This window comes from Neovison vison, chromosome 2 (genome assembly GCF_020171115.1).
Source record: "Neovison vison isolate M4711 chromosome 2, ASM_NN_V1, whole genome shotgun sequence".
Taxonomy (NCBI): Eukaryota; Metazoa; Chordata; class Mammalia; order Carnivora; family Mustelidae; genus Neogale; species Neogale vison.
In genome coordinates, this window is record NC_058092.1 from 94,153,910 (window position 1) to 94,181,334 (window position 27,425).

At 39.9% G+C, this 27,425-nt stretch overlaps 1 protein-coding gene across 1 annotated transcript; it reads right to left on the reverse strand.

Annotated features, from left to right (window-relative positions):
* Positions 1-1,615: 1,615 nt before the first annotated feature.
* PSMA5 (proteasome 20S subunit alpha 5) lies at positions 1,616-27,425 on the reverse strand. Its single transcript, XM_044238843.1, has 9 exons — positions 27,274-27,425; positions 21,553-21,619; positions 14,240-14,366; positions 11,833-11,900; positions 10,595-10,702; positions 10,393-10,451; positions 9,729-9,831; positions 8,623-8,709; positions 1,616-1,859 (listed from the first exon to the last, which is right to left on the reverse strand). Exons 1-9 carry the CDS (start codon positions 27,300-27,302, stop codon positions 1,782-1,784), a joined length of 726 nt encoding a protein of 241 aa, XP_044094778.1. The 5' UTR covers positions 27,303-27,425; the 3' UTR covers positions 1,616-1,781.

Genomic DNA, 27,425 nt, shown 5'->3' on the forward strand with positions numbered 1-27,425 from the left:
ATCCTATTCTTTCAAAAACATAGAGGGTGTGAAATTCACTGTCTCACCATTTGTAGAGTCCAAGGTACAATAACACTGCCTAGGCAGCAAGAAGGCAAAGTAGTATAAGCTGAGGCTAAGGGAGGTATGTTAAGATCTGTTTTTCCCCACATAATGCCCGTAATTCAGAGACACAACTCTCATCTCTCCCTAAAGGAGCATGCTTTGTCCATGAACCTACAGAGTTAAAGGAAATGCTAGTCTAGTTCTTCCCAGTAGAAGCTTCATGGGAGCACAGACCACATCCAGTATTTTCACAGCTCCATCCTCAATGCCTAACACATGGTACATAGTAGATAGGTATTAGATTTGAATAAATGGAAGTTGTGATAGGATTTTTCAGTGGCATTTTCTACCAGGATTTGATAATGGTGAACATGAGAGAAATCAATCTCATGATTATCGTGTTGTATTTATTTTTTAAGTAACCTCTAAGCAATATGGGGCTCAAACTCATGACCCTGAAATCAAGAGTTGCATGCTCTACTGACCTGAGCCAGCCAGGTGCCCCTATCATGTGGTATTTAATAACAGGGATAAAATCACTAGACCAGTCTCCAGAACATTGGTGACAATGTGTTCTGGTTCTCTACTTTCCTTATGTGTATATCTAGGGCAAAATTATTTTCTTCCAAATGTTTGCCATTACAATTTCCAAATGTATATAAACACAAGTTGTTTTGTTTTGCTGGAAACACAGTATGAAATTTAGTATGAATTCAACCTACGCAAATAATCATGACTTATTTTGACATCATGGACTACAACTTTCTAAAAATGTCAATGAAGGTAATATGCAATCAATTCTGCCTTAACCATATATGGATTTGGGGCACCTGGGTGGCTCAGTGGTTAAGCGTGGATTAGCCATGTTGTAGATAGTGCTGGTATATTTCAAATTTCAATGAGATTTCCCTATTACTCACTAGGTGTATAGGATCCAAGGACCTGGCATTATAAAATCAAGAGTTGATGATATGAAACCAGAAAATCTGAGTTCAAGTCCCACAGCTTAATTTTGTGTGTCTATGGACATATACCCTTAGATTCTTCATCTGTTAAAGTATGATAATGATATCTACTTCATATGGCCATTTTGGGGGCTCCAATAGATTGATACTTTAAATAATCTCAATGAGTCATAAAATGGCAGCTTTTGTAGTTAACCTCATTAAAAATGAGAATCTCTTTTCAAATTCTCTATTAAGACACAAGAACTGGGACAACACTGTAGTTAGCTTAATTAACTCTAACCCTCAAAATGTGTTTTTCATGGTCAATTTGTTAACATCTCCTTCATATAAGAAAAGCAGCAAAAGTACCTATTTAATCAAGAGAAACTACAGGTCTGAAATGGGTTCACAGTGGTATTAGTATCTCTGGGAGGAGCTGGACTAGCTTGAGTTCATTTGCCAACACCAAGGGATTTGTGAGACAGTTGATTCTGTTGTAGACAGACATTAGCTTTTAGAATAGACACTCTGATAGAATAGGGATATTAATACCACTATCCTCTTTGCCTCCTAACATGAGCATTTCAAACAAAAGACTGCATTAGAAGAGAATAGTCTATTAACAAATTTTAAATTTTTCTTTATTTCAGAACTGCCTTTATGTACAGACATCATAAAAAAAAATGCACATATAATGGAGATCTTCCAAGAACAGGAGCTGAAATTAAAAGTTAAAAACATTTAGGAGAACTGAAATTGTCCCAGAGAAGTTCTGAGACTCATGCTTCTTTAAATGTCCTTGATAACCTCTTCAAGTTCTTCCTTTGTGAACATGTGGAAATTCTGGCCGGGCTGCACCGTGGCCAACTGGAAAGAAAGCAGAGAAGAGTTAACGAGCTGGGCTCAATTACTCTGCACATAGCACCAGGTCTGGAGAAGTTGTGTTAGTGATGCCGCTGTTCATTAGGAACTAAGGGATCTGCTGTCCCAGGGATATCCTTTCCCACTGTAGGTTCCTAAAATAGCTCTCTGACTCCCAAATAAAACTTTTTATTGACCAAATTTTCTATTTTGAGGTTAACTTACCACATAATAGTTAACCAAACACCTGGCATCATTGTCATTTTTTCAAGTTACTTCAACAAGGATCAGAAAAGCAGCAACAAATTACACAGGGTTACTACGTTTTTCCATTAATGATTTCTTTAGAAATATATTAAAGTGTGTTTACCCACTTGCAAGAGAACCTGGTGTGTGTGAGATCTTTGTTTCTTGGATAGTCTGTGTTTCAATTTCCAACTGAAAAATGGGGATAATAATAGCACTTATACAGAAGCTGTGAAGGTTAAATGTGTTAATATATGTAAGTGCTTACAACACTGGCTAGGAAGATTGTAAGTACTAAATAACTATTGTTATTAGGTATGCTGTATTCTCTAAAATTGTTCATAAGGCAACTTAACAGCAAAGTTCTGTTTTTTTAAAAGGACTGGCCATGAGGGTCGCCTAGGTGCTTAGGCAGTTAAGCATTTGCCTTCAGCTCAGGTCATGATCCCAAGGTCCTGGGATCAAACCCTGCACAGGGATCCCTGAAAGGCAGGGAGTCTGCTTCTCTCTCTATTCCTTAATTTTATTCCTTAAATTTAAATTTAAAATTTAAATCAAATTTTAAAATCTTTTTAAAAAAAAATAAAAGGAATGGCCATGAAAATGAAAGGATTCCACTAACACTGACAATAGGAAATCAGTTGTGATTGACAGATATTAATAATAACCAACAGTTTATGGGGCGCCTGGGTGGCTCAGTGGGTTGAGCCTCTGCCTTCAGCTGGGGTCATGATCTCAGGGTTCTGGGATCGAGCCCCATGTCGGGCTCTCTGCTCAGCCTGCTTCTCCCTCTCCCTCTGCCTGCCTCTCTGCTTACTTGTGATCTCTCTCTGTCAAATAAATAAATAAAATCTTTAAAAATAATAATAATAATAATAACCAACAGTTTAGATATAATCTATTTAAGCAATAAAAGACCAGGGTTAGAAGATGGTTAGTTTCAAATTTAGCTAAAACAACCAATACTTCCATCACCTCTGCTGATAACACAGCTCCCATGTGTCGGGGCAATATTGAGCAATAAGTGCCACTTCACATTTGCCAAAAAGCTGTTTTGTTCGTTTTAAATGTCATGTCCTCATGTTGCCTTTTTTTTTAGACCTTAAAATTAAACATACTAGAGCATTTTTTGTAATATTCATTATTGATATTTAATATAATTTGAAAATTGACAGAATTAGCACAATCCAATTATATGATGTTTATTATTTTCAGGTCATGATCTTGTGGGTTGTGGGATCAAGGCCCATGGGGGCCTTGCTCAGCTGGGAGTCTGCTTAAGACTCTCTCTCTCCCCTCTCCCTCCAATCCCCTCTACACACTTTCTCTCTTTCAAATAAATAAATCTATAAAAACCAAACCAATCCAAAACAAAAAAACACCAACAAAACGAAATCACAAGCTCTATGAGATAGGTAAGACATATTTTCTTTCACTGATCTAATTAATAATTATTAAGCACTGGGACGCCTGGGTGGCTCAGTTGGTTGGACGACTGCCTTCGGCTCAGGGCGTGATCCTGGAGTCCCAGGATCGAGTCCCACATCGGGCTCCCAGCTCCATGGGGAGTCTGCTTCGCTCTCTGACCTTCTCCTCGCTCATGCTCTCTCTCACTGTCTCTCTCTCTCAAATAAATAAATAAAATCTTTAAAAAAAAAATTATTAAGCACTTGTGCACTAGTTACAACTGAATTAGGCACTAGGGATGCAAAGATGAAGAAAATTTATTTACTAAGAGTGCCAGATGCCAAATACTTTCAATGTTATATGTTATAACAGAGCTAAGCATATGTAGAGCCACAAAGGAGTGACCTAGGGGAAGTCAAGGAAGATTTCAAAGAGAAGCAGCTTTTAGGTTGTGTGTCTTTTTTTTTTTTTTTACTTTGGCGGGGGTGGGGGGATAGTGCCTGCACAAGCGAGTGGAGGGAGGGGCAGAGACTGAGAGACAAATCCAAGCAGACTGAGTAGGGAGCCCAAAGTGGAGCTCAATCTCATGACCCTGAGATCATGACCTCAGCTGAAATCAGGAGTCAGATGCTTAACCGAATGAGTTACCCAGGTGCCCCCTTGAGTTATGTCTTAAAGTGGACGAGCAGAAGGGCAGGTTGAATGTATAAATGCATAAAAGCATGAAACAAGATGATGTATTTATAATACAAAGTAATTCTGAATGGCTACAGCAGAGATTGCATATGCGGTGAGATAAAATGGGGAGGAGGAGTAGGAAAGACAATGTATTATACTGGTATATACTGGTTTGGTATAGGACCCCAAATCACAGTTGGGTTCAAATTTTGATTCTTCCACTTACCAATTCTGTTATTTAGGGCATGATTCTACCCTCTCAAAACTCAGTTTCCTATTTTGTAAAATGGAAATAGGAATACCAACCTTGGAGAGTTGCTGTGTAAATTAAAAAAGATAATTACATGCAAAATGCTTAGCAAGGTGCCTAACAGATTAAACATTATGACTTAAGAACTGTAAATCATTTCACCATGAATGAAGCTTGGAATTCATCTTGTGGACAAGAAGTCAGAAAAGATGTTTTTAAGTGGAGAACAAGCAAGACTAGACACATGGTTTAGAAGATCAACTTCAGTAGCACAATGGGGGGAGGTGGGAAATGGAATGAAATGAAGGATGGCAAGGCTATAGGAAGGAAGACTAGTTAGGAAAATATACAAGGCAGGAGAAAACTGAGTGCCTGAACAAAAATAGGCACTGGAAGTAGGGATGGAGAGCGGGCACAGATATGAGAGTTACTGAAAAGTAGGCAAAAAACAGTGAAGAGAACAATTCAGTAAAGGTAAAAGGGAGAAAGCCAGAATCTTCTAGGTTTCTGCTATGAATGGCAGGTACACCGATGGTGTCATCAACCAGCATTAGAAAGACAAGAAGATGAAATGGTTTTCAGGAAAGATAATCAATGTTTAGTTTTAGAACTGTCAAAAATTTGGGAAGTCTGCTTCAGAAAGGTCAAATAATAGGTCTAAAATGTGACCATGAAATATGACAAAAAGGAGTAATCTTAGCAAGGAGCAGTCTCAGGGAACTATTAAGAACAGAAACAAATGATAGCGAATGAGGAATAAATGGAGGGAAGCAGTGAGCACAATGAACCTAAGGTTCTGCTGGGAAGAGACCTAGCAATAAAGGTTACAAAAAAGGATGAATGGAATAGCCCTTGGCAATAAAATGTGACAGACTTCTGACAGCCACAGGCTGAATCTCAAGTCATTATGCTGAGTGAAAGAAGTTAGACACAAAAGAGCATACTGTGTGACCCATTTATATGAAACTCTAGAATACCCAAAACAAATCTATAGGGACAAAAAGCAGATCAGTAGAAAGGAATGGATTAAAAAAGGGACATAAAAAAATTTCTGGGATGACAGAAATGTTCTATACCTTAATTGAGGTGGCAGATTATGTACTTGTTAAAATTCACTGAACTGTGTACTTAAAATAGTACATTTAAAGTTTAAATAGTACTGCATTTTACAGAATATACACTGTATCTCAACAAAGTTGATTTTTTTTAAAGACAAGATACTAGGTAGAGGAGTTAACGAAAGTGGATTTTGTTTTGTTTTTAAGACTATTTATTTGAGAGAGGGAGAACAAGAGAGAGCTCATGCACAAGCAAGGGGAGGGGCAGAGGGAGAAGCAGGCTCCCCACTGAGCAGGGAGCCCAATGTGGGGCTCAATCCCAGGATCCTGGGATCATGACCTGAGCTGCAGATGCTTAACCTACTGAGTCACCCAGATGCCCCTGTTTTATTTTCTGAAAAAGATGCCACTTGGAAATTTTTTTTTGTAGAGAAGGAAAGGCTGGGGATCCAAGGGACAACTTGATGGAGCAGGGCCCTAAAAGAGATGAAGCAGATGGGCTCTAGAGCAATGGCTCCCAAATGACTGACCCTTAGACTCACTCATCCAAGGAGACTTCAAAACTACAGATTTCTGGGCCTCATTTCCAAACACTGATGGACAGCCAGATTTAGAAACATCAAGAGTACTGGTGGAGTAAATTATCCTGGACAAGTCAAAGTGCCCTTTTGTTTTAATGTGAAAAAACTATAGTCAGGGATTATAGTTAGGGAACAGTTAATGATAAAACATGAAGGAGACACTTCTGATGTTCTCATGTTCTGATGTTCTTTTCAAAGAAACACTGAAACTGAATGAGCTAAAAATCTATGCAGTTTCAGGTGAACCAAACAGGCCTCAGAACCTTCATTGTGAAATCAACAGAGCTATGTCTGAATTACTCTGAGGTGGGAAGGGGATAGTCTTAGAAAAATGCCAAGACCCTAACTCATTAAGTACCAAGAAACACTAAGTACTAGAAAGGAAATGACAAAAACCCTCCTCAGGGTTAGGAAGGGGTATCACTGCATTTGCTGCACTTGGGTCATCTCAGAGGTTGCCAAGAGAAAGTATTTAAAAATCTCTGCTAAGAAAGTAAAAAAACAGTATTTATGTAGTAAGTTTTTCCATTTCCACTCCAAACCCTTCCTCTCCCCATTACACTCAAAGAGCAACCCCTCCTACTCCCACCCCTCTCGCCAACTCCACTCAGACCTTCAGGCCAGCTTCTGTTTTGGCATCCATTTTGCTCCTCCCACTGCAGCCTGTGGAAGCTGGCTCTCTTGGAGAGACATTCGTAGGCCCTGAACCAGCAATCCTCTACCAGGGATTAACATACATTATCTAAGTCTATGCTAAGTACTTCTGACAAATATCCTGGTTAAGTGCTGATTGGTTTAATTACGGATTTGTGATTACAGCTGCACTGCCTTTAAAAATTCTGTCTAATTGAAATATAATGTACATACATACTGTACCTACTATCCTGACTTTTTATAAGTATCTGTTGGATGATTCCAGCCTCCACTAGATTTTTTAAAATTATTTTTAATTAAAAAAATTTTTTTTTTCTCCATTAGTATTTTAATACAGCCCAGCAACCCTTTTACTCATCCCTGTCTTCCTTTTTCCTTATCCATAATGACTCTTCCAAACAGTTCCCATTCACCTTCATTTCACTGTTGCACTCACCCATCCTGAGCAGATGATGTAAACAATCACGAGGGAAATACAGGATCTCTCTCCCAAGTCACCTGCAAACTTACCCTAACTTACTCCCAAGTCACCTGCAAACTTGCCCAAACTTACTCACCACTATACCTCCTTTTTCCTCCCATCTACTTTTAGCATCCTAAATAAGGGCACTCAGAATCTGGTCCACAACTGTCACGTCATCTCCAACTATCTCACTACCTCACATTTATCTCACACCCAACAGTCAGAAAACCCTCAAAGATCTCTTTTACAGGGGCGCCTGAATGGCTCAGTATGTTAAGTGTCCAATTCTTGGTTTTGGCTCAGGTCTTGGTCTCAGGGTTGTGAGATCGAGCCCCTCATCACTGGGCTCCCTGCTCAGCAAGGCATCACTTGGGATTCTTCCTTTCACTCAGCCCCTCCCCACACTGTGTTCTCTTGTGCTTGAGCAAGCACTCTCTCAAATAAACACATAAATCTTAAAAAAAAAAAAATTCCTTTTCTATACAATGTTATTTTACAGCTTTGAGCCTTTGTGCATAGCTGTTGCCTCTTCTCATAATACCCTTGTCTTCTTTTCTTTAGCATCACCTCTTCCAGCCAGCTTTCCTAATGTCCTAGTGTAAGTTACATGTTCTTGTGGCAATACTTTCTGATCACTACTATAGAAGAAGTGCCACAAGCTGTTATTATCTCTATGTTCCCCAGATTACATAGTATACTACCCTGAATGGGAACTGGAGTTTCTGTGTCTGTATCCCTGGGCATCTAGTATAATACTGGACATATAATGGGTATTCAATATAAACCTGAATGAGTTCTACTCTTCCAAATCAACTCCTTCATTTGTACTAAGGCTTCCCTCTTCTAGAACTTTTCTATCACTATTTAACCTCTGCTTTTGTTTCTTTCTTTTTTTTTTTAAGATTTTATTTGTCAGAGAGAGAAAAAGAGAGCGAACGAGCGAGCGCGTGTACAAACGGGGAGCAGAAGGCAGAGGGAGAAGCAGTCTCCAAGATGAGCAGGGAGCCCAATGTGGGACTCGATCCCAAGACCCTGGGACTATGACCTGAGCTGAAGGCAGATGCTCAACCAACTGAGCCACGCAGACATTCCTGCTTTTGTTTCTTTTAACATTTTTCTATATACTAGTTTCTTCTCAGTCTATGAAAGTATTTTCAAGTCTTTTATCATCCTTAAAAAGACAAAAAAGTCCTTTAATACTGCATTCTGTGGACAGTAAATCCTTGAGAAAGCAGGACATCCATGTTTTTTGTCCACCTCCCTTCCAGTCTTTAACTCATCCAGTTCTGGCTTCTGCTGTTACCATTTATTCAAAGGATAGTAATAACTTCTAAAGGGCCAAGCATATAAAAATGTGATTATCTCCATCCATTCAAACTTCAGCAATGGGAACGATGATATATAAATAAAAAACAACAGAAGAGAAAAATACCTCTATATTAGTTGCATTCAGCTTCTCCTCCATTACTTGTTTGAGGATGATGAGTGAAGACTTGATGGCTTCTTTCAATGTCATAGACTTGAAACAAAAAGGGTAAGAAGTGTAACCATTATAATTCTGCTTTCCTTCAAAGATTTCCCCTATAGTTCCCTGAAGAAATGACTTAACAAATAATAAATCAAGCCGCTTAATAAGTAGAGTGCATGACAAGAATCTCTACAATTCAAGTAAATAGTCAGTAAGTACAATACATTTATTCACAGGGGAAAAAAAGTCCTATTTTGAACCAGATCAAAGCCACCAACTTTCATATAAGTGACCTTTGAAGAAGCAGAAAGGGCTACACTTATGTAGTTATCTTCTTTTAATAATCGAAGCAAGATAATATTGGGAATATCCTATGAATAAGAATTCCCAAATGATCTAAAAAGGTAGCTCACTGGTTAGCAAATCTGTTCTTGTACCGTTTTAAACCCATGAAACCCTATTTTTCTACACATAAATTTTTTCTACATATAAAATCAAAACTACCAGGGGTTGATGGATGTGTGAACCGTGAGAATAATAAGTATGGCAGTCCTCAAACACAATGAATTCCCCAAAACTAAGCCCTCTCATCCCATAAGATAAAAAGTGCCAAATGCCTACTTGCTTCCAGAGCCAGACTAGGAAATACAAGTGTTAAGTAAAGCTGTAAAGATAAAGGATAAACAAGCTGTGGTACATCCATACCATGGTATACCACTCAGCATTAAGTACCGATAAGTGCAAAAACATGAATGGAACAGTATATTGAACAAAAAAGGGCAAACACAAAATACAAACTGTATGACTGCATTTATAAAAATGACAAGAGCAGACAAGCCTAATCTCTAGTGGTAAACATGGTTACCAGGGAGGAAGAGGGTGACTGGAGAAAGAAACATTTCAGGAAGTGAGAAGTGTTCTACATCTTGTTTTAAGTGGTGGTTATAAGGGTAGATAGAACTGTCAAACTCCTAGAAATGAACTCTTAAGGTCTGCCCATTTTACTGTATGTAGATTATACCTTGATTTAAAAAATAATAAAAAAATTAAAGTTGTGAATGCTCAATTACCTTGTGGTAAACTTCTTGCAAGGAGCTCTGGGCACCCTCTGAAGCAGAGCCAATTGCTCGAGCATCACACTGTACAAAGGTCCCAGATGGGTCCATGTGAAACCTGCAAAACCCCCCAAGAGAAGGGGATTAAAATGCTGAACAGTGGTGGCATTTTAAGAAATAAACATCTCGCTAAAGAATATAAATGCTTGGCTCTGCGGCCAGAAAACCACTGAAATACTGAGGAACGGGTCCAAAAGACATTCTGTGTCTGGGGAAACCAGATCTTTTCAAAAGTGTTTAAATTAATAAATTCCTCAGATATTCAGCAGTATAGGAGATCTAAATATGGCACCCACGTATGCCTTTCTAAATATCTGAGGATAAGGATCAAATCAACATTCTAAATCAAAGCTCTAAAATACAACCTGACTATAGTAACCAAGTTACTTTTAATTCTTTCCAGCATTAGCAGTGGTGCCAACAGGGGGAGCTCTTTATAGACTCCCCAAATTTGCCTTAGTATAAACAGCGCACAATCACTGAACTTTAGAGTTAGAAGCCCTTCAATTTTTGTAATTCTACAATAATCTTCTCAGTTGATTTGAACAACCAGTCCCCATCCTAAATTAAAATTAACTTTACTAGAAAAGAAGCAGGAAAAATGGCAAATTATTCTTACAGCTGGGGTCCTTTCTCATCAACTCCTCCAAATAACAGTGCTACTCCAAAGGGACGAGACTAGAACCAAAAAAACAAGAGGTATTAAGATAACTGGCTATTGAAGTAAGTGGTGAGAGGCACTGGGAAAGGTTTGTTTAGAGGACAAAATGTCCTAGGTCCCTAAGAACAGCAAGAAAACATGACACAAACACCACACTCACCATGGCACCTGGATCTGCATCTTCTTCTCCAAACTGAAGAGCTAGATTAGACACAGCCTGAGTCACACTCTCCACAGTCATTGTCTCATTGTAGGTGAACCAATGGTTCTAGAAGAAGAGCAAAACATGGTCTACCTCCTCTTTTTTTTTTTTTTAAAGATTTATTTATTTATTTGAGAGAGTTAGAGAGAGCGAGAGCACGAGAGCACGTGCAGTGGGGGAGAGAAAATCTCAAGCAGACTCCCTACTGAGCACGATGCCCCACAACCCTGAGGTCAAGACCTGAGCTGAAATCAAGAGTTGAACACGTCACCGACTGAGCCACCCACGTGCCCCTAAATGCTCTCTACCTTTTAAATAAGAGAAGCATTAAAGCAGCCCTCCATCTCACTACATACATCCCTGTGAACGATGGTTGCAAACTGAATGCTCAGCTCCATTGTGTTTTCCATAACACTAAACTTGAATGCTTGGGACTACATGAAAGGAAGAGAAATAGCTCTGAAAATAAACTCTGACCAAAAGGACTCTAAGCAACGACAGACTAGAGGATTATTCCAATGAAAAACAGAGTTAATGCCTCGCAGCACCAAGCTTGGTCTTTTCACTAAAGTGAATGCTAACGGCTAAGTGCCACTTTCCCCCAAAGACCCTGGGTCATCACTATACTGGTGTTTAAATTAATGACTTACTTTTCTATAAGTACTGACAGAAAAGTTGAAAATAAGTGTAAAAAATGTTAACAAATCAGGTTTTGTTTTGGTTTTTTTTTCCTTCCTGGTCTACTCTCCAAGCAGAGTATCAGTATTCCTGACCAGTACTTGTCACCTGGTACATAACATTACTTGCAATAGGAGAGCTGTTATTTACAAGCCCAGCACCAAAGGCAGCTGGGGTAGAATATCCCTTAGCTACATTCACTTCCTGCTACGGTGCTCCCATAGAAAGTCAATTAGGGAACAGAATGCAGTGCAAAGCTTGCTTTATATAAGGCAAATCAAAAAAGAAGCAAGAGACTGTTAGCACTATTTGCCAGGGCTTCCTTAAAGCCTCAATGGTTGGATGGCTAGACTCCAAGCCTCAGAAACTTATAAACTAGGGATTCTACCCAAAATCATTCCCAAGAGCTACATCTGATATTAACACAGATAACCAGCAATACAGCTCAGGCAGCTATGTCATCATTAAAGAAAGAACTCAAGCATCATGGGAAAAAGGAGAGATGATGCTAATTTTACCTGTGTCTCCACTCTGGCTTTATCAATTAAAGTCTTAGCATCAGCAATTAGGCCACTCATGGCACAACCTGCAATGTAAAAGCAATAGTGACCTAGGGGCCAAATCCTTGCAGGACTCTTTCATCCACTCAAGAAATACTGAAATACTGGAATGAAACCACGACAGCCACCTAGCAATCCCACAGCAATATACCCAAGAGATAAAAATGGGAAATTATTTGATTATCTGTACTGAATACAAGTACAATTATATTACAAATAAATTTTAAAAACAATCCACAATTACATAGAACTCCAATATTTTTAAGATAGAAGACAGAGAAGAACAGCCAATCGAATATGAATTTCCACACATTACATCCTTAAACATCCCTTCAGCACTCTTTATAGACCACAATGCACTTTCAAACTAAGTAAACAGTAACATCCCAACAGAAGAAATTAAAATTTAAAAAGCCATCTTACTATGACCTATAGTAGAAGACCCTAGGATAAAATCAAAAGCTTTTTACCTCCCTGACCAAAGAGAAACCAAGTAATCTAGAGAAAAGTTTGTCTAACGGTCCAAGATACCAAGGTTATGGCTTTTACTTTATACACCATGACTCAAAAATCTGCACTTCCAGCCTAAGCCTTGCTTCTACATTTCAAACCCCATAAAGCCAAATGACTCCCTTAATATATCTACTTGGACATACCACCAACTCAAATCAAGTTTGTTCCCTTCTAAACTCCTTGGCCCAACCTGCCTCCTTAGCGCAGTAGGCAGCACGTCAGTCTCATAAACTCCTTGGCCCGCACAACCAATTAGATCTCAAATTCTTTCAGTGTCTATCAAATTAGCATGTCTGGCATTAATCCTTACTTTCTCCATTCTCTGGCTACCCTTTTGGTTAAATCCCTCATCATCTTCATGTGGACTAAAGCAAATTTCTTACCTGATCTCCTTACATTTAGTCTCAGCCCTCTTCACTCTACCTGCAACCTTGCTATCAGAATGGTCTTTCTAAAATACTAATCTGATCATATTACCTCAATGTTTAAAATCTTTCTCATCAGAGCAAAAGGATCAAGTTCAAGCTCTTTAGCATGGTAAGAAGAACGTCCAACTATCTGATCCCAGACTCACTTCTTGCTACAGTCCACCTCCCAGTCATACCAAATTGCTTGTGCCAGCGTATTCCACATTTTACACCATCAAGGGTTTGCTCATTTCCATTCCCTCTAACCAGAGTGTCTCCCTTCTATCTCCAGACACTTGTTCACTTGGTGAACACTTCCTGATCTTTTGCAGTTCAGCTCAGCTCAATCTTCACCATTACGGAATCCTTTTCTGAATACCCACTACCACTGGCCCAAGACAAAACTAATTATTTCCTCCTCTGTACCCCTTCTAAACACATACCACAGCCTTTCTTAATGCTACCTATATCACTCAGTTGCATTTACTTATTTACATGTTTACCTCCACTATTAGGTTGTACGCTTCTGAAAGACAAGGACTAAGTCTCATTTCTCTCTGTATCCCTGCTGACTAATGTATATCTGGCACATAGTTAGGTTCTCAATTTGCTGAATGAAGTGACACTGATCTATCTCCAAAAGACAAGTGACCTGAAGTAAAGTAGCCACAGTGTTCTAATCTTAAAAGACTAAATCTGTTTCTCTGTGAAAGAAATAATCTGGAGCTCCCAGAATCACCATGGCATTTGGTTCTGAGGCCTTCAAGTCACTATTTTACTGATGTTTCATTAATAAGATGACTAGTAGGTTAAGAAAATCTGGACAGCCAACTAAAATGCCATGCTATAAATAATCAAAACTACTCACCCTGTAATGCTACAGTGATGCCAGAAGCTAAGGCAGGGGAATTTAAACAGACACCAAGAAAATTAGTGCTGGGGTGTGGGTGGGGGAGTAGGGGGTGGCAGGGAGTAAAAAGATAAATCTCAAAACAGAGGAAGAGAACTGATCTGTTCAGTCTAATATTTTATGCTCTCTGAACCTCAGTCACCCCAAAGATCTTTAAGAATTCCTCTTTTCAGCAGAGACCTCTAGTTTTCCACATAATTTTCTGCTCCTGGTGGTTTCTTACCAGGACTAACATTATGCAACACTGAAGACCCAACCATCTCATAAGGACCTGGCCTGTGATTCAAACCTTGACATAGTTTAACAACTATCACATTTGCCAAGTCTAAATTTGAAGGCTCCCTGACTTAATTCTGGGAGTAAGTGAGCTCTACAACTGCTTCCTACTCTTATATTATGCACACTGGCCTACTATCTGAAAAATAATAGTTAACAAGGAGATAAGATGTTCATCTAATACATCTCCCTTGGAACACCAAAGACAACTAATTAACCCAAGCCAGATCCTACAGATCAGCTTTCCCTTACTGCTTACCTATGTGAGCATCAATCTCTACAATTTTCTCAATGCTGCTTGGCTCCATGAGTGGGGAGGTAATTCTCTTCTCCACAGCTAGGCACACACCCTCTGATGTCTGGATCCCAATGGCTGTAGAACCAAGCTGAAAAGAAACGCATTCCGTTATCACATACAGGTCAAAGAACCGTCTCACATACTCACCAGGAATCTCTCTGAATAACTTTACAAGATAAAAGCTTCAATTAGCTATATCTAGTATGCAGAGAATAAGCAGCACGCTAATAAGTAATGTACTATTTCTATCAATGGTGAGAGCACTGATTTATAGAATTTTGTTCTTCTAAAGAGAAAGGTCACCAAGTTCTTAAAAACATCTGGAAAATTATCAACTTTAATGCCAGTATTTTGAAGGAGCAGATTCTAAAGTTCTAAACATAGTGGGGAAAAAGTAGTAAAATTCTAATATTTTTCTTTCCAGCTCTATCTTGACCTATCCCAAAAGGTAGTATTCCTCAAATGTACAACATAACCTCCAGAAAAGTAATGTACTTAAAAAAAGAAAAAAAAAAAAAGAAAGAAAGAAAGAAAGAGAGAAGAAGAAGAAACACAAATACCACCACCAATGTAAAAATAGTAATCTTTTGAGGTCACTAGCAGTTCACAATATAGATAATTTCATCTCCCATCTCCATGACACCATCCTAATCACCATCCCTCTATGTCTATTTCTTTATCTGTAAAACACATCAAGAAGAGTAAATGTATTAATATATAAAAGGCTTAAAATGGTGTCTGGCATATAATAAAGGAGTAACAAATTTAGTCATTCTTCTTCTATGCCAGGATTACTTCAATAGCCTCCTACCTAGGCTCCCCAACTTAATCTGTCTCTTAATGTATATTTCATGTTATGGCCTGACTGATTTAATAAAATGCTCTTTTCATTATACTTCTTCTCTGAAGAATTAACATCTCCCTATATTGCCTGTAACATAAATTCCACATAAGCTTCCACAGCCCTCAAAACCTAATCTCACTTTTCTCTCCCAACTTTTTTTTTCTTTTTGGAGATTTTATTTATTTATTTGACAGAGAGAGATCACAAGTAGGCAGAGAGGCAGGCAGAGAAAGAGGGGGAAGCAGACTCCCCAGTGAGCAGAGAGCCCAGGATCCTGAGATCATGACCAGAGCCGAACACAGAAGCTTAACCCACTGAGCCACCCAGGCGCCCCTCCCCCTCAACTTTATCGTTCATTATTCTTCAACAAAATCCACCAGGTATAACCCAACCCATTTTCTCATGCCATATCATCTCCTACTACCTTCGCAACTCTGCTCATGCCTTCTCTCTCTTGGAATACAATCTTCTGCCTATCCAAATTCCACCCACCATTTATAAAGCCTTCGATGACTAAATGCGCTCTTTCCTCTGATTTACCATTATTATTTAGTTAGTTCTACAAAGCATTCCCTGCCAGTGCAATCATCAGACTCCTGGAACCTGTTATTGCAAAGGAGTCCAAAGAATTCCATGAATCAATATGCATAACACGTTTAATATGTCTGCACACTGATCATGTCTCATACATAGATGTATTGTTTTTCAAATACATAAAGTCCTTTTTAACTGTTTTTAAATGTATATAGCAGCTTTTTACTACATATTTTCTTTTTTTTTCAAGTTCACTGTTCTTTTAAGATTTCATTCAGTTTTTAAAAGATTTTTTTATTTACTTATTTGACACACAGAGAGAGAACACAAGCAGGGGGAGCAGGAGAGGGAGAGGGAGAAGCAGGCTCCCCGCTGAGCAGGAAGCCCAGTATGGGGCTGGATCCCAGGACCCTTAGATCATGACCTGAGCCGAAGACAGATGCTTAAACTGACTGAGCCACCCAGGCGCCCATTATGTATTTTCTTAATTGGTGTTTATATACATAACTATAGGAGATGAACTGTTAAAGAATTTTTTGTAAAAAAAAAAAAAATGAGCGTTCATACTTCTAGTTAAAGTTGTAGACTGAAAACACACATAAGCTCTACTCCTTCCCCCAGCCTGGCAAGAGTACAAGATTAAAGGATGGTGGGGGTGAAGGATGCACAAAAAATATACTAGGACAAAGAAAATGGGCAAAGACATAGCAACAAAATTTCAAAAAAAGATTGGTTGGTGATAATTTACTGAGCAGACCTGAGAATTCTGAATCCTAAATCAGTAGTAAAGAAAATCAAGAAAAAACCTAATTTGTATCACAGAAACCCCCCAAAAGGAAACAGTGGTAACAAGGACCTGTGGAAATAGAATCAGAGGAACTAAAAACTGCAGCATCAGTTCCATGCCTACCTAAGAAACAGATTTCCAGATCCCCTCCCCTATGCTATAAAGCTGGAAGATGGCCTCCACCCCAACTCCTGTAGAAGACTCTGGAGAGTGTAAAACAGGGTGGTCTTTGGATTGCAGGACACTAAGCACAGTCAAAAACAGGACACTAGAGCGGGAACAGGGGCATTAAGTAAAAATTGACAAGCTTAATATTAAGAACCTCAGCGTTCTTTCCCCCTTTGGCTCTCAAAAGCTAGTAGCTGAAACCCTTTAGGCATGAAATGAGAAGGGGCAGTTTTCTCTAGGGCAGTGGTTTTCAAACTTTTTGAAATCTACAAAATCTACATTAAGAAATACATTTCGTATCATGATCAAAACACACAAAAGGATACAAATAAATATAACAGAAACAACATGGAAAAAACCGAAACACTCACCAGAACTATGAGCAAGGCATTCTGATATCTCCTGTTCTATTCCACTCAAAAAGAAATGCTTCCACAAACTACTAAATTGACTTCCATGACCACTAACGGGTCAACACTTGCAGCTTGAAAAACACAGCTCTAAAAAATCTAACCAGTTCGGGGCACCTGGCTGGCCCAGCTGGAAGTGCATACAACTCCTGATCTCAAGGTTGTGAGTTCAAGCCCTGTGAGTTCAACTCCTGATCTCAAGGTTGTGAGTTCAAGTAGGGATTAAATAAATAGAAAGGGAGGAAGGGAGGGAGGAAAGAAAGAATCTAACCAGCCCAAGAAGGGAAAAATTAAAAAACAAAACAAAAAAAAAAAACCCTTAAAAATCCTTGGGGTGCCTGGGTGGCTCAGTTGGTTAAGTCTGCCTTTGGCTCGGGTCCTGAAATTTGGGTGCTGGGACTGAGCCCCATGTTGGGATCCCTGCTCAGTGGGGGAGTCTGCTTCTCCCTCCCCCTCTGCCCTTCCCCCTCCCCCACTAGTGCACACACACACTCTCTCTCAAATAAATAAATATAATTTTTTAAAATAAAATCTTTGGGGTGCCTGGGTGGCTCAGTCAGTTAAGTGTCTTGACTCCTTGATTTCAGCTCAGGTCAGGAACTTAGCACATGGGAGTGAGCCCTGCCTCAGGCTCCACACTCAGCAGGGAGTCTGCTTGAGATTCTCTCCCTCTCCCCCTGCTCACTCTCTATCCCTCTCTCTCAAATAAATATATAATCTTTCAAAAAAATCCTTAAAGAAAGGAATATAGGGCACCTGGGTGGCTCAGTGGGTTAAGCCTCTGTCTTCGGCTCAGGTCATGGTCTCAGGGTGCTGGGATCGAGTCCTACATCGGGCTCTCTGCTCGGCAGGGAGCCTGCTTCCCCCTCTCTCTCTGCTTGCCTCTCTGCCTACTTGTGATCTCTGCCAAATAAATAAATAAAATCTTAAAAAAAAAAAAAAAACAGCAAAACAAGGAATCCCCAGGATGATGTTGACAGAATATCCTGAGTATACAGCTATGCAATATGCTCAGAGAACTGGTCCAGACTGGAGCAGGTGAGAAGGCTCAAAGATTTTTTAAGAATCTTTTTTTAGGGACGCCTGGGTGGCTCAGTGGGTTAAGCCACTGCCTTCGGCTCAGGTCATGGTCTCAGGGTCCTGGGATCGAGTCCCGCATCAGGCTCTCTGCTCAGTAGGGAGCCTGCTTCCCTCTCTCTCTCTCTGCCTGCCTCTCCGACTACTTGTGATTTCTCTCTGTCAAATAAATAAATAAAATCTTTAAAAAAAAAAAAAGAATCTTTTTTTAAAGATTTATTTATTTATTTGAGAGAGAGAGTGCACAGCAAGGAGGAGGAGGTGCAGAGGGAGAGAATCTCAAGCAGACTCACCGCTGAATGCAAAGCCTGACTTGGGGCTTGATCCCACCACCCTGAGATCATGACCTGAGCTGAAATCAAGAGATGGATGCTTAACTAATTGAGCCACCCAGGCACCCCTATTTAAAAATCTTTAATAGGATATTTAATGTGCCTGGATGTTTTGAGAAGATATATATTACCTAGAGAGATTTTAGGGATGATTTTATGATATGCATATATTAAATTAAGCAAATTTTTTAAAAAAGAATTCTCCACTCTCAGGAAAAAACTGTGGAGAAATGGAAAAATGGCTCAGCTGTGAGCAGCATTTACATAGTAATACTGATATAAATGTTGACTAATGATCTCACAAGATTATGATATATATGATATAGAGTGGGTTGCCTTACCACCACCCCGGAAGGAAATTGTGTGTGTGGGGGGGGGTGTCTGTTTCTCTATGTGTGTCACTAGGTGCAGAAATCTTCATTCTCCTGTCTGTGGATAATGCCTCAGCAAAACAAAACAAAATATGTGAGTCTGTGCTAGAAATACAGAAGTAAATGCCAAGAAAATTATCAGCGGAAAGACTTCAAAGTGTTGCCTCAAGGAAGCTGAAGGTAAAGGGGGCAGTCCTCAGGGATTGCTGTTTTTGTTACGGAGTTTATATAATCTTTTTATCTTTCGACTCTAAAACTACATACAGGTATGCCTTAAGTTAAATTTTTAATCCGAAAATATTATCAGAGAATTTTATGTGGCACTTAATTGCTCTCTAGTTGATTTATGTCCTGTATAATGCTCTTTTGTCTCCAACTGAACAGAGCAGGACAGTATTCATACCTACTTTCAAATTATATCTAGCAGAGTTGCTCTCAACTGTGGGCCCATTTTACCATGTCTAGAGGACATCTGTCTGGAGGGCAAAGTCTGGAGACATTTTTAGTTGTCACAGCTGGAAATGTGAGTGCTAATGGCATCTAATGGTAGAGGACAGGGATTCTGCTGAACATTCTACCTTGTACAGGATGGTCCCCGAACAAAGAATTATGTGGTCAAAAAATGTTAGTAGTCCCTGGGTACTATAATTATTTTGTGGATGAATCATTATCATATTACGAGGATAAATTCTCAACCTATTCAATTCGGCCTCCAACTTAAATAACTTCCTAAGCATCCGCTCCAAGAAAGGGTTAATACTTTCAAGACAGTCTACTTTATAAAATATATCAAAATCAAGATTCTTTTTTAACATTTACCCCCAGATGTTTCGGTATTACAGTTTTGCCCAAATTTCATCCTGCCCCTTGGTGGGGATGAGGAAAACGAAGGGAGTGAGAGAACATTTGAACTGATTCTATGTAGTACTTTTTTAAGAACAACTCATAGTGACCAATGATCAGATGCTCCGTATAATACGGTAATTTTGATACTGCCACAGATCATCCTTCCTTCCCTCACAAAACCTACTAAGGCAATTTTTTCCACTTTTGCTGGCTGTATCTCACCCATGCCATCCATATAGTACCTCCAACGACAATTTCTACTTCTCAGCCATTCTTAGTCATTTCTCTAGCTCCTTTCATACTGCTGAATACTTAAGGTTATCAAATTGCTTTCTCACTGGCAACTCATAAGTTGTCAAGGCAACAACCAGGTTGTTTAAATACCAAAGAGCCTGAATTTTCACACAGGTTAAGTAAGTCACATCTATTAAGGGCCACATGGCTATTTCTATTTTAGTCCAACAGAGGGCTAGAGATCGGATGCCATCTAATTATCTTTAAGCAATCTGGAAATCACTAGCAGTAGGGAGCTTAAAAGAGAAACCCTAAAAACCTGAGGATTATTCTTGGTTTGCACATCTGGGTGGGAATGTTGTCTTTAGAGGCTCAAAATAAATGCTACAGCTTGGAATTATGATGATTTCATATTTCACAGTACTGTATGGTTTCAATATAGGGCAAACATGATCAGAAACAGGGACAGGCACTTGTAGCTGGCCCACCATTTTCTGTCCCACCATCTATCATAGTGCATCCACTTTTATTTCTATGTCTTCAACTAATCGAAATATCTTTTGCCCTTTTCCAGACTCTCATACAACCATACACACTTTCTAAAACAGGTAACTTAGAGAGAAACACAGTAGCTCTCTTCAATTATTCAAGGAACTGTCTTTGGAGGTTTCAACATTCTGTATGGTTCAAGGGCAAGACTAGGGCAAAATGAAGGAAACTTCAGGAAGCTAGACTCTTCATTCAATACAAGGGTAAATTTCTTAACCATTATGAACTGTTTTCTAACAGAATGAGCCATCTTGTGTTTAAATGTTCTATCACTAGAACTCTACAAATCGAGACTATTTGGAGATGCGAAGTGATTGAAGCACAGGGTAAAGGGCTGGACTAGACACCTGCTAGATATCAGAATCACTGATGGAGTCCTTAAAAATACTGACGCTGGACCTTACCCTGGACAATCTGTATCAGAATTTAGATTATCCATAATTCAACAAAGGCACATCCCATGTGATAACTAACTTTTCTAAGTACAGACAGCTTACTTACTAATTTTCTTAACACTGGTTGGAACTATTTGATTTTGTTACTAGACAACAAGACACATCTTTTATTTAGTCCTAAAAGTGCCCCATACAAATCCACTTGACTAATAAGAACACAGGTGATCAAAGGATTTGTTCAAAGTGTCTCCCAGGACCTAACTCTAGACTTCTATACTCTTCTCTTTATAGCCAAGAAGATTATGAACACAAGCATGTGTCTCAGCCCCACTGAGAAAAAGCTACATAATTATGAAGCAGTTACCTGTTCAAAAGGTTTTAGGGATGAGATGGAAATTGCTATTAAAATGGTTAGTAGGGGTGCCAGGGTGGCTCAGGTCATGATCTCAGGGTCCTGGGATCAAGCCCCATTATAGGGCTCCCTGCTCAGTGGGGAGTCTGCTCCTCCCTCTTCCTCTGCCCTTCCCCTACCTTGTGTGTGTGCTCTCTCTTTAATAAATAAACAAAATCTTTTTAAAATATCAAAAATAAAATCATTAGTATTTGGTTAGAGGGAGATAAAGAATGTTTTCTAAAAAAATAGCTAAAACACATTTATTCCAAATGTTCTGCCAGCAAAGCATTAGGTTGCCATGGATTTTCAAAAACTTGCCACTTGATACTATACCTTGATAGCTTCAATGGCATATTCCACTTGAAATAATCTTCCTTCAGGAGAAAAAGTATTCACGCCCCTATAATTTAAAAAAGGATTAAAAATTGTCAGAAAAAATAAGCATAGACGTATGAAACTCAAATTCCTTGACATCTAGCTCAAATGGTTACAAGGTGTGCATATTGTCATTATTCTCCTTTGCCCACAACAAACTGTAGCTATTTTTTTTTGGTAGCTATTTTTTTGTACATTAACAGCTTTTCAAGAAAATGGAACCTATGTATGGAATACTTCTGTCCTACTCCCAGAGACTTCAAACTGATCAAATGAGAACAGGTGACCTTCTGCCTCAACCCTGAATCAATCTGCAATTCCTTCAGCAAATTCATGCCCCAAAACTACCAGGCAATTCCCAAGAAAATAAGCATTTATCCTTATCCTCTTCCCATTACATACATTTGCTGTTAATATCTTACTTTTTAGTAAAAGTCAGTTATAGGTACATTTCCCTATTTATTTGTATGAATCAGGACTGGTATCTTAACAGACTGAGATCCGTGCAGTTACTAAAGCCTAAGCTAGTTTATTTATTCCATACATATTTATACCAATTATATGCCAGATTTCTTTTTTCTCCCAAACACTTCCCCACCTTTTTTCGCTCTATCCTTTTGGAAATCACGATGGAGAAGAGGCATCAGCCATGGTCTTAGCTATAAAAGTTTTCAGCACACAATGGATAATACAAAAATACTTGAATAAATGAATTGAAAGAGTTATGATCCTTGGTTTATGGAGTTTGGATTTTATAACATGTGATATGATATACAATACAGCATTTTCAAATTTGTTTTAGCAAAAACTTTCTTTAAAATATTTATATATGTCCCCAAATATAAAACAGGTAATAATTTAAGTTGACGTTTACTGGATATCTACTACATGCCTGGCATGGTTATAAACCTCTAAATGACTTAACTTATTTAATCCTCAAAATAATCCTATGAAGTAGAATTTTAAGATAGATACTATCTCACAATTGAGACATGGAGGTTAAGTAATTTGCCCAAAGTCACTCAGCATATAAGAGGCAGAGGTAGGGGTGCCTGGGTAGCTCAATGGGTTAAGCCTCTGCCTTCGGCTCAAGTCCTGATCTCAAGGTCCTAGGATCGAGCTCTATGCTCAGCGGGGTGCCTGCCCCCTCCCTCCCCCCCCTCCCCCCCCCCCCCCCCCCGCCTGCTGCTCTGCCTACTTGTGATCTCAGTCAAATAAATAAATAAAAATCTTTTAAAAAAAAGGGGGGGGGTGCCTGGGTGGCTCAGTGGGTTAAAGCCTCTGCCTTCAGCTCAGGTCATGGTCCCAGGGTCCTGGGATGGAGCCCTGCACCGGGCTCTCTGCTCTGCAGGGAGCCTGCTTCCCTGCCTACTTGCGATCTCTCTGTCAAATAAATAAATAAATCTTTAAAAAAAAAAAAAAAAAAAAAAGCAGAAGTGGACTGAGAATTTAGGCAATGTGACTAGAGTCCAAGCTTTTAACTATTCCACTATACTGCCTCTGGGAATTATTAGTCTGGGTTAAATTAGAAGCTAAAGGAGAATCCCACAATCCCAGCATCCCCCTTGCCCCAGAAGTCATTTAAAAAGTCCAGAACTCGGGGCGCCTGGGTGGTTTGGTCAGTTAAGCATTTGCCTTTGGCTCAGGTCACGATCCCAGGGTCCTGGCATCCGGCCCCACATCCAGCCCCACATGGGGCTCCAGAGCTGCTTCCCCCTCTTCCCTCTGCCTGACGCTCCCCCTGCCTGTGCTCTCTCTCCATCAAATGAATAAATAAAATCTTAAAAAAAAAAAAAGTTATGAACTGTAAAGAACAACTTTTTTTTTTTAATTTTATTTTTTAGAGAGAGAAAGAGAGCATGAGCAGAGGGAGGACCAAAGGGAGAGGGAGAAGAAAGGAACAAGCAGACTCCTCCATGTTGAGAGGAAGAACTGACTCAGGACTCAATCCCAGAGCCCTGAGATGATGACCTGAGCCTGGTCAGATGCTTAATTAAATGAGCCACCCTGGGGGCGCCTGGGTGGCTCAGTGGGTTAAGCCACTGCCTTCAGCTCAGGTCATGATCTCAGGGTCCTGGGATCGAGTCCCGCATCGGGCTCTCTGCTCAGCAGGGAGCCTGCTTCCTCCTCTCTCTCTCTCTGCCTGCCTCTCTGCCTACTTGTGATCTCTCTCTGTCAGATGAATAAATAAAATCTTTAAAAAAAAAAAAAAAATGAGCCACCCTGGCGCCCCAGGAACAATTTTTAAAAATCACTGAGTGAAAAGTGAGGACAGAAGTCCTGGAATTAAGTTTTATTTCTGCAACTAGCTTTAACTCAAATGAAAAACCAAAACCAAAACCAAAACCTATGCTGGCCCTGTCACAGGTAATACTGAATTGCATGGAGTAGGAAAGAACTTTGTAATGTGTAAAGTACTATGCAAAAGCAGTTATTTTCACTCCAATTCAAGCACTTCATTCTAGTGAGGTATTACTACATCCTAACATGTACTCTGCTCTTGGCCCTCTACTCAAACTTTACTGTTTCCCGGGGTTATTTCATTTACACTAAGCACCAACTACTTTCAAATCTATTACTAGTTTGGACACTTCCCTGGCTAATTTAAATGCCTCCTAAGCATTTTTACCTGGATATCCTATTAGCACTGAACACTCACCAACCTGAATTATCTCTTTAAATCCAGCCATCCTTGCAAAATCAGCTCCATCTCCTGCCATTCCTATTTCATTTTTATTTTAAAACATCTCCAATCTCCCAGTTTCCCTAGCTAGAAAGTTCTGAATCATCTGACTCATTTCTTCCCATCTCCCATATTAACAATATGCCAAGTTACATCAATTCCTCCCACATAGTAACTCAACACTCTTCTGTCATTCTCAACGCCCTCATTATCTTTCACCTATTACAATAGCCTTCTAACTGGTATTGACTCACTCTTTCCTCTATTCCAGTCAGATAATCTCTGCAAAACACAATTATGATTCTATAACTTCTTAAAGTGAAAATAGTAGCACATGGTTGCCTAAAGAGTAAGACCCAAACTCCTTAACCACACATAAAAAACCAGTCAATATCTAGCAACAACCTGTTTTTTCCATAGTTCACCATTCCCATGCATACATCATATATGCCGTACAGAACAGAATTTTCCCAAACGTGCAGTGCTTTCCCATTGTCCCTCCTTTGTTCATCCTACATTCTTGGCCTCAAAACTATTGACTCTCACAGTCTGTATTTATTAAAATCTTTTTTTTTAAAAGATTTTATTTATTTACTTGACAGAGATCACAAGTAGGCAGAGAGGCAGGCAGAGAGAGAGAGAGGAGGAAGCAGGCTCCTCGCTGAGCAGAGAGCCCGACGCGGGGCTCGATCCCAGGACTCTGAGATCATGACCCAAGCTGAAGGCAGCGGCTTAACCCACTGAGCCACCCAGGCGCCCCTATATTTATTAAAATCTTACTCTTTCTCAAGCCTCACTGTAAATATCAGCTCCTTTTTAAAGTTTTCAATGATCCCTAATATTGAATGCAATCTCCCTCAATAGAACTTAGTACTTGATTTGAATTTCTCTATGACATGACTACACTTCTGACTCACACTACAGTTATTTTTGTAAACAGTTCTTTAAAAGACAGTCTCCCATACAAGAGCAAGGATCTTGATATTGTTCACTGCTGTATGGCCAGCAACTAGAAAACAGCGCCTTGTATACAGCAAGCATTCAAGTGTATCAGATAAGTGAATGTAAAAAAGCTGTGCTTTAGGCGTTCTTGGGACGATACAAAAATGAGTAACACAAAGCAGTCGCTGAAGATGCTAAGGATCACAAAACCTTAGTAAAGGCCTTTTGATAAGAAAAACAATTTTTATCATACACACCCCAACTCAAAATTCTATTACCCAAAGATGATTCTTTTTTTTTTTTTTTTAAGATTTTATTTATTTATTTGACAGAGAGAGAGATCACAAGTAGGCAGAGAGGCAGGCAGAGAGAGGGGGAAGCAGGCTCACTGCTGAGCAGAGAGCCCGATGCGGGGCTGGATCCCAGGACTCTGAGATCATGACCTGAGCCAAAGGCAGAGGCTTTAATCCACTGAGCCACCCACGCGCCCCAAAGATGATTCTTCTTAATGCTTGGGAAGATTAATACTAATAGTTATTTTATACGACAGTAGGAAAAGTTGTCAGTTTTAAAACTTCACATATGGGAAGCCTGGATGGCTCAGTCAGTTAGGCATCTGCCTTCAGCTCAAGTCATGATCCCACGGTCTTGGGATCCAGTTCCACATCGGGCTCTCTGTTTGTCAGGAAGCCTGCTTCTCCCCCTCCCTCTGCCTGCTGCTCTGCCTACTTGTGCTCTCTCTCTGTCAAATAAGTAAATAAAATCTTTAAAAAATAAATAAAACTTCACATGTAAATTATAAAAGTCAGTAGAAAGGTGAAAAGAAAAGAAATGGTAGTTCCAAGCGATAAAACTTTTGACAGGGTCAAAGTATACTTTGACAAAGAAATGCAGCTTCTTTTTTTTTTTTTTTAAAGATTTTATAGAAATGCAGCTTCTAAGCACCTAGGAGGAAAGAAAAATCTGCCTTTCCTAGCTTAAAACACAAACACAAAACTTTTATAGTTTTTTAAAAAATATTTTATTTATTTACTTGACAGAGAGAAATTGAGCACAAGCAGGAAAAAGAGGGAGGGAGAAGCAGGCTCCCCGCTGAGCAAGGAGCAAGGAGCCCGATGTGGTGCTCTCCTGGGATCCTGACCCCAGCGGAAAGCAGTCGATTAACTAACAGCCACCCAGGAGCCCCAAAACTTTTATAGTTATGTGAAAACCTAACTGACCAAAGCAGAAACTGAAAGTAAAAATGCCTACTGCATAAATATGTACAATTTAGTATTACGCAGCATTCCCAACCCCTGAAAAGTGTGTTTAAAAAAAAAAAAAAAAATCTCAGAACCTTAATTTCGAAAACAGATCTGGCCTTAACACAGACTTGCTACAAGCTTCTTAAAGAATGAGAAAAGCTAGTGGAATCACCGTGATGAGGAAACTTCTGAGAAGCACTCTGAATTCCAGTTCCTGTAAAATCAGACTCCACATTCTACCTGTGCAAAACTGAGAACGTCTTGGCGCTTCTGCAAAAAGTATACATCCCAGCATGCCCTCCTCCATCTCAATCAAAGAAAAGGCTGCTCTATTTCCACGACTAAGAAACGGAAAACGAGGTTGTTACCCTAAAGGAAAGGGGAGCTGAAATTATGAAAACCATTAAAGAATCTCCAGTTGCTTTTTCTTCCAGGCAACACGCTCACATTTTCTAAAAAAGCAGTCATAACGCCTCACGAAATGATGAACAGGGGAGAGGGTGACCCCTGGACTTCTCCGGGTTAAAGGTCGGAGTCCCGGCCCCCTCAATCTTCTTCCCCAAGCACAAAACGGAGCTTCTCGCTTCCGCACGAGTCACCGAGTCAGGACCCAGCAGTGACGCAGCGGTAGGACCTGGCGAGCGTCTAGCTTGGAGAATCACTGCGGGAGCTAGGGAGGGCAAGAGATCCCCAGGCCGGGCCAGACTCGGGATCCTGGGGCGCCCCATGACACGGCAGAACCCAGGTCGGGACCGGGCCCCAGTCCTGGCCACCCACAACCCCGACACCATTTCCCCCAGACGCACAGACCTGTCGTACTCAGACCGAGTGAGGAACATGGCGAGGGAAGGAGAGGGCGGCAGCGGCTACGCGGGGTTTTCGAGGGCCAACACGAGTCCACCAACACCCAACGCGCCCACACCACCTCGGAATCGAGGCCCTGCTCCCAATTGCGCGTGCGC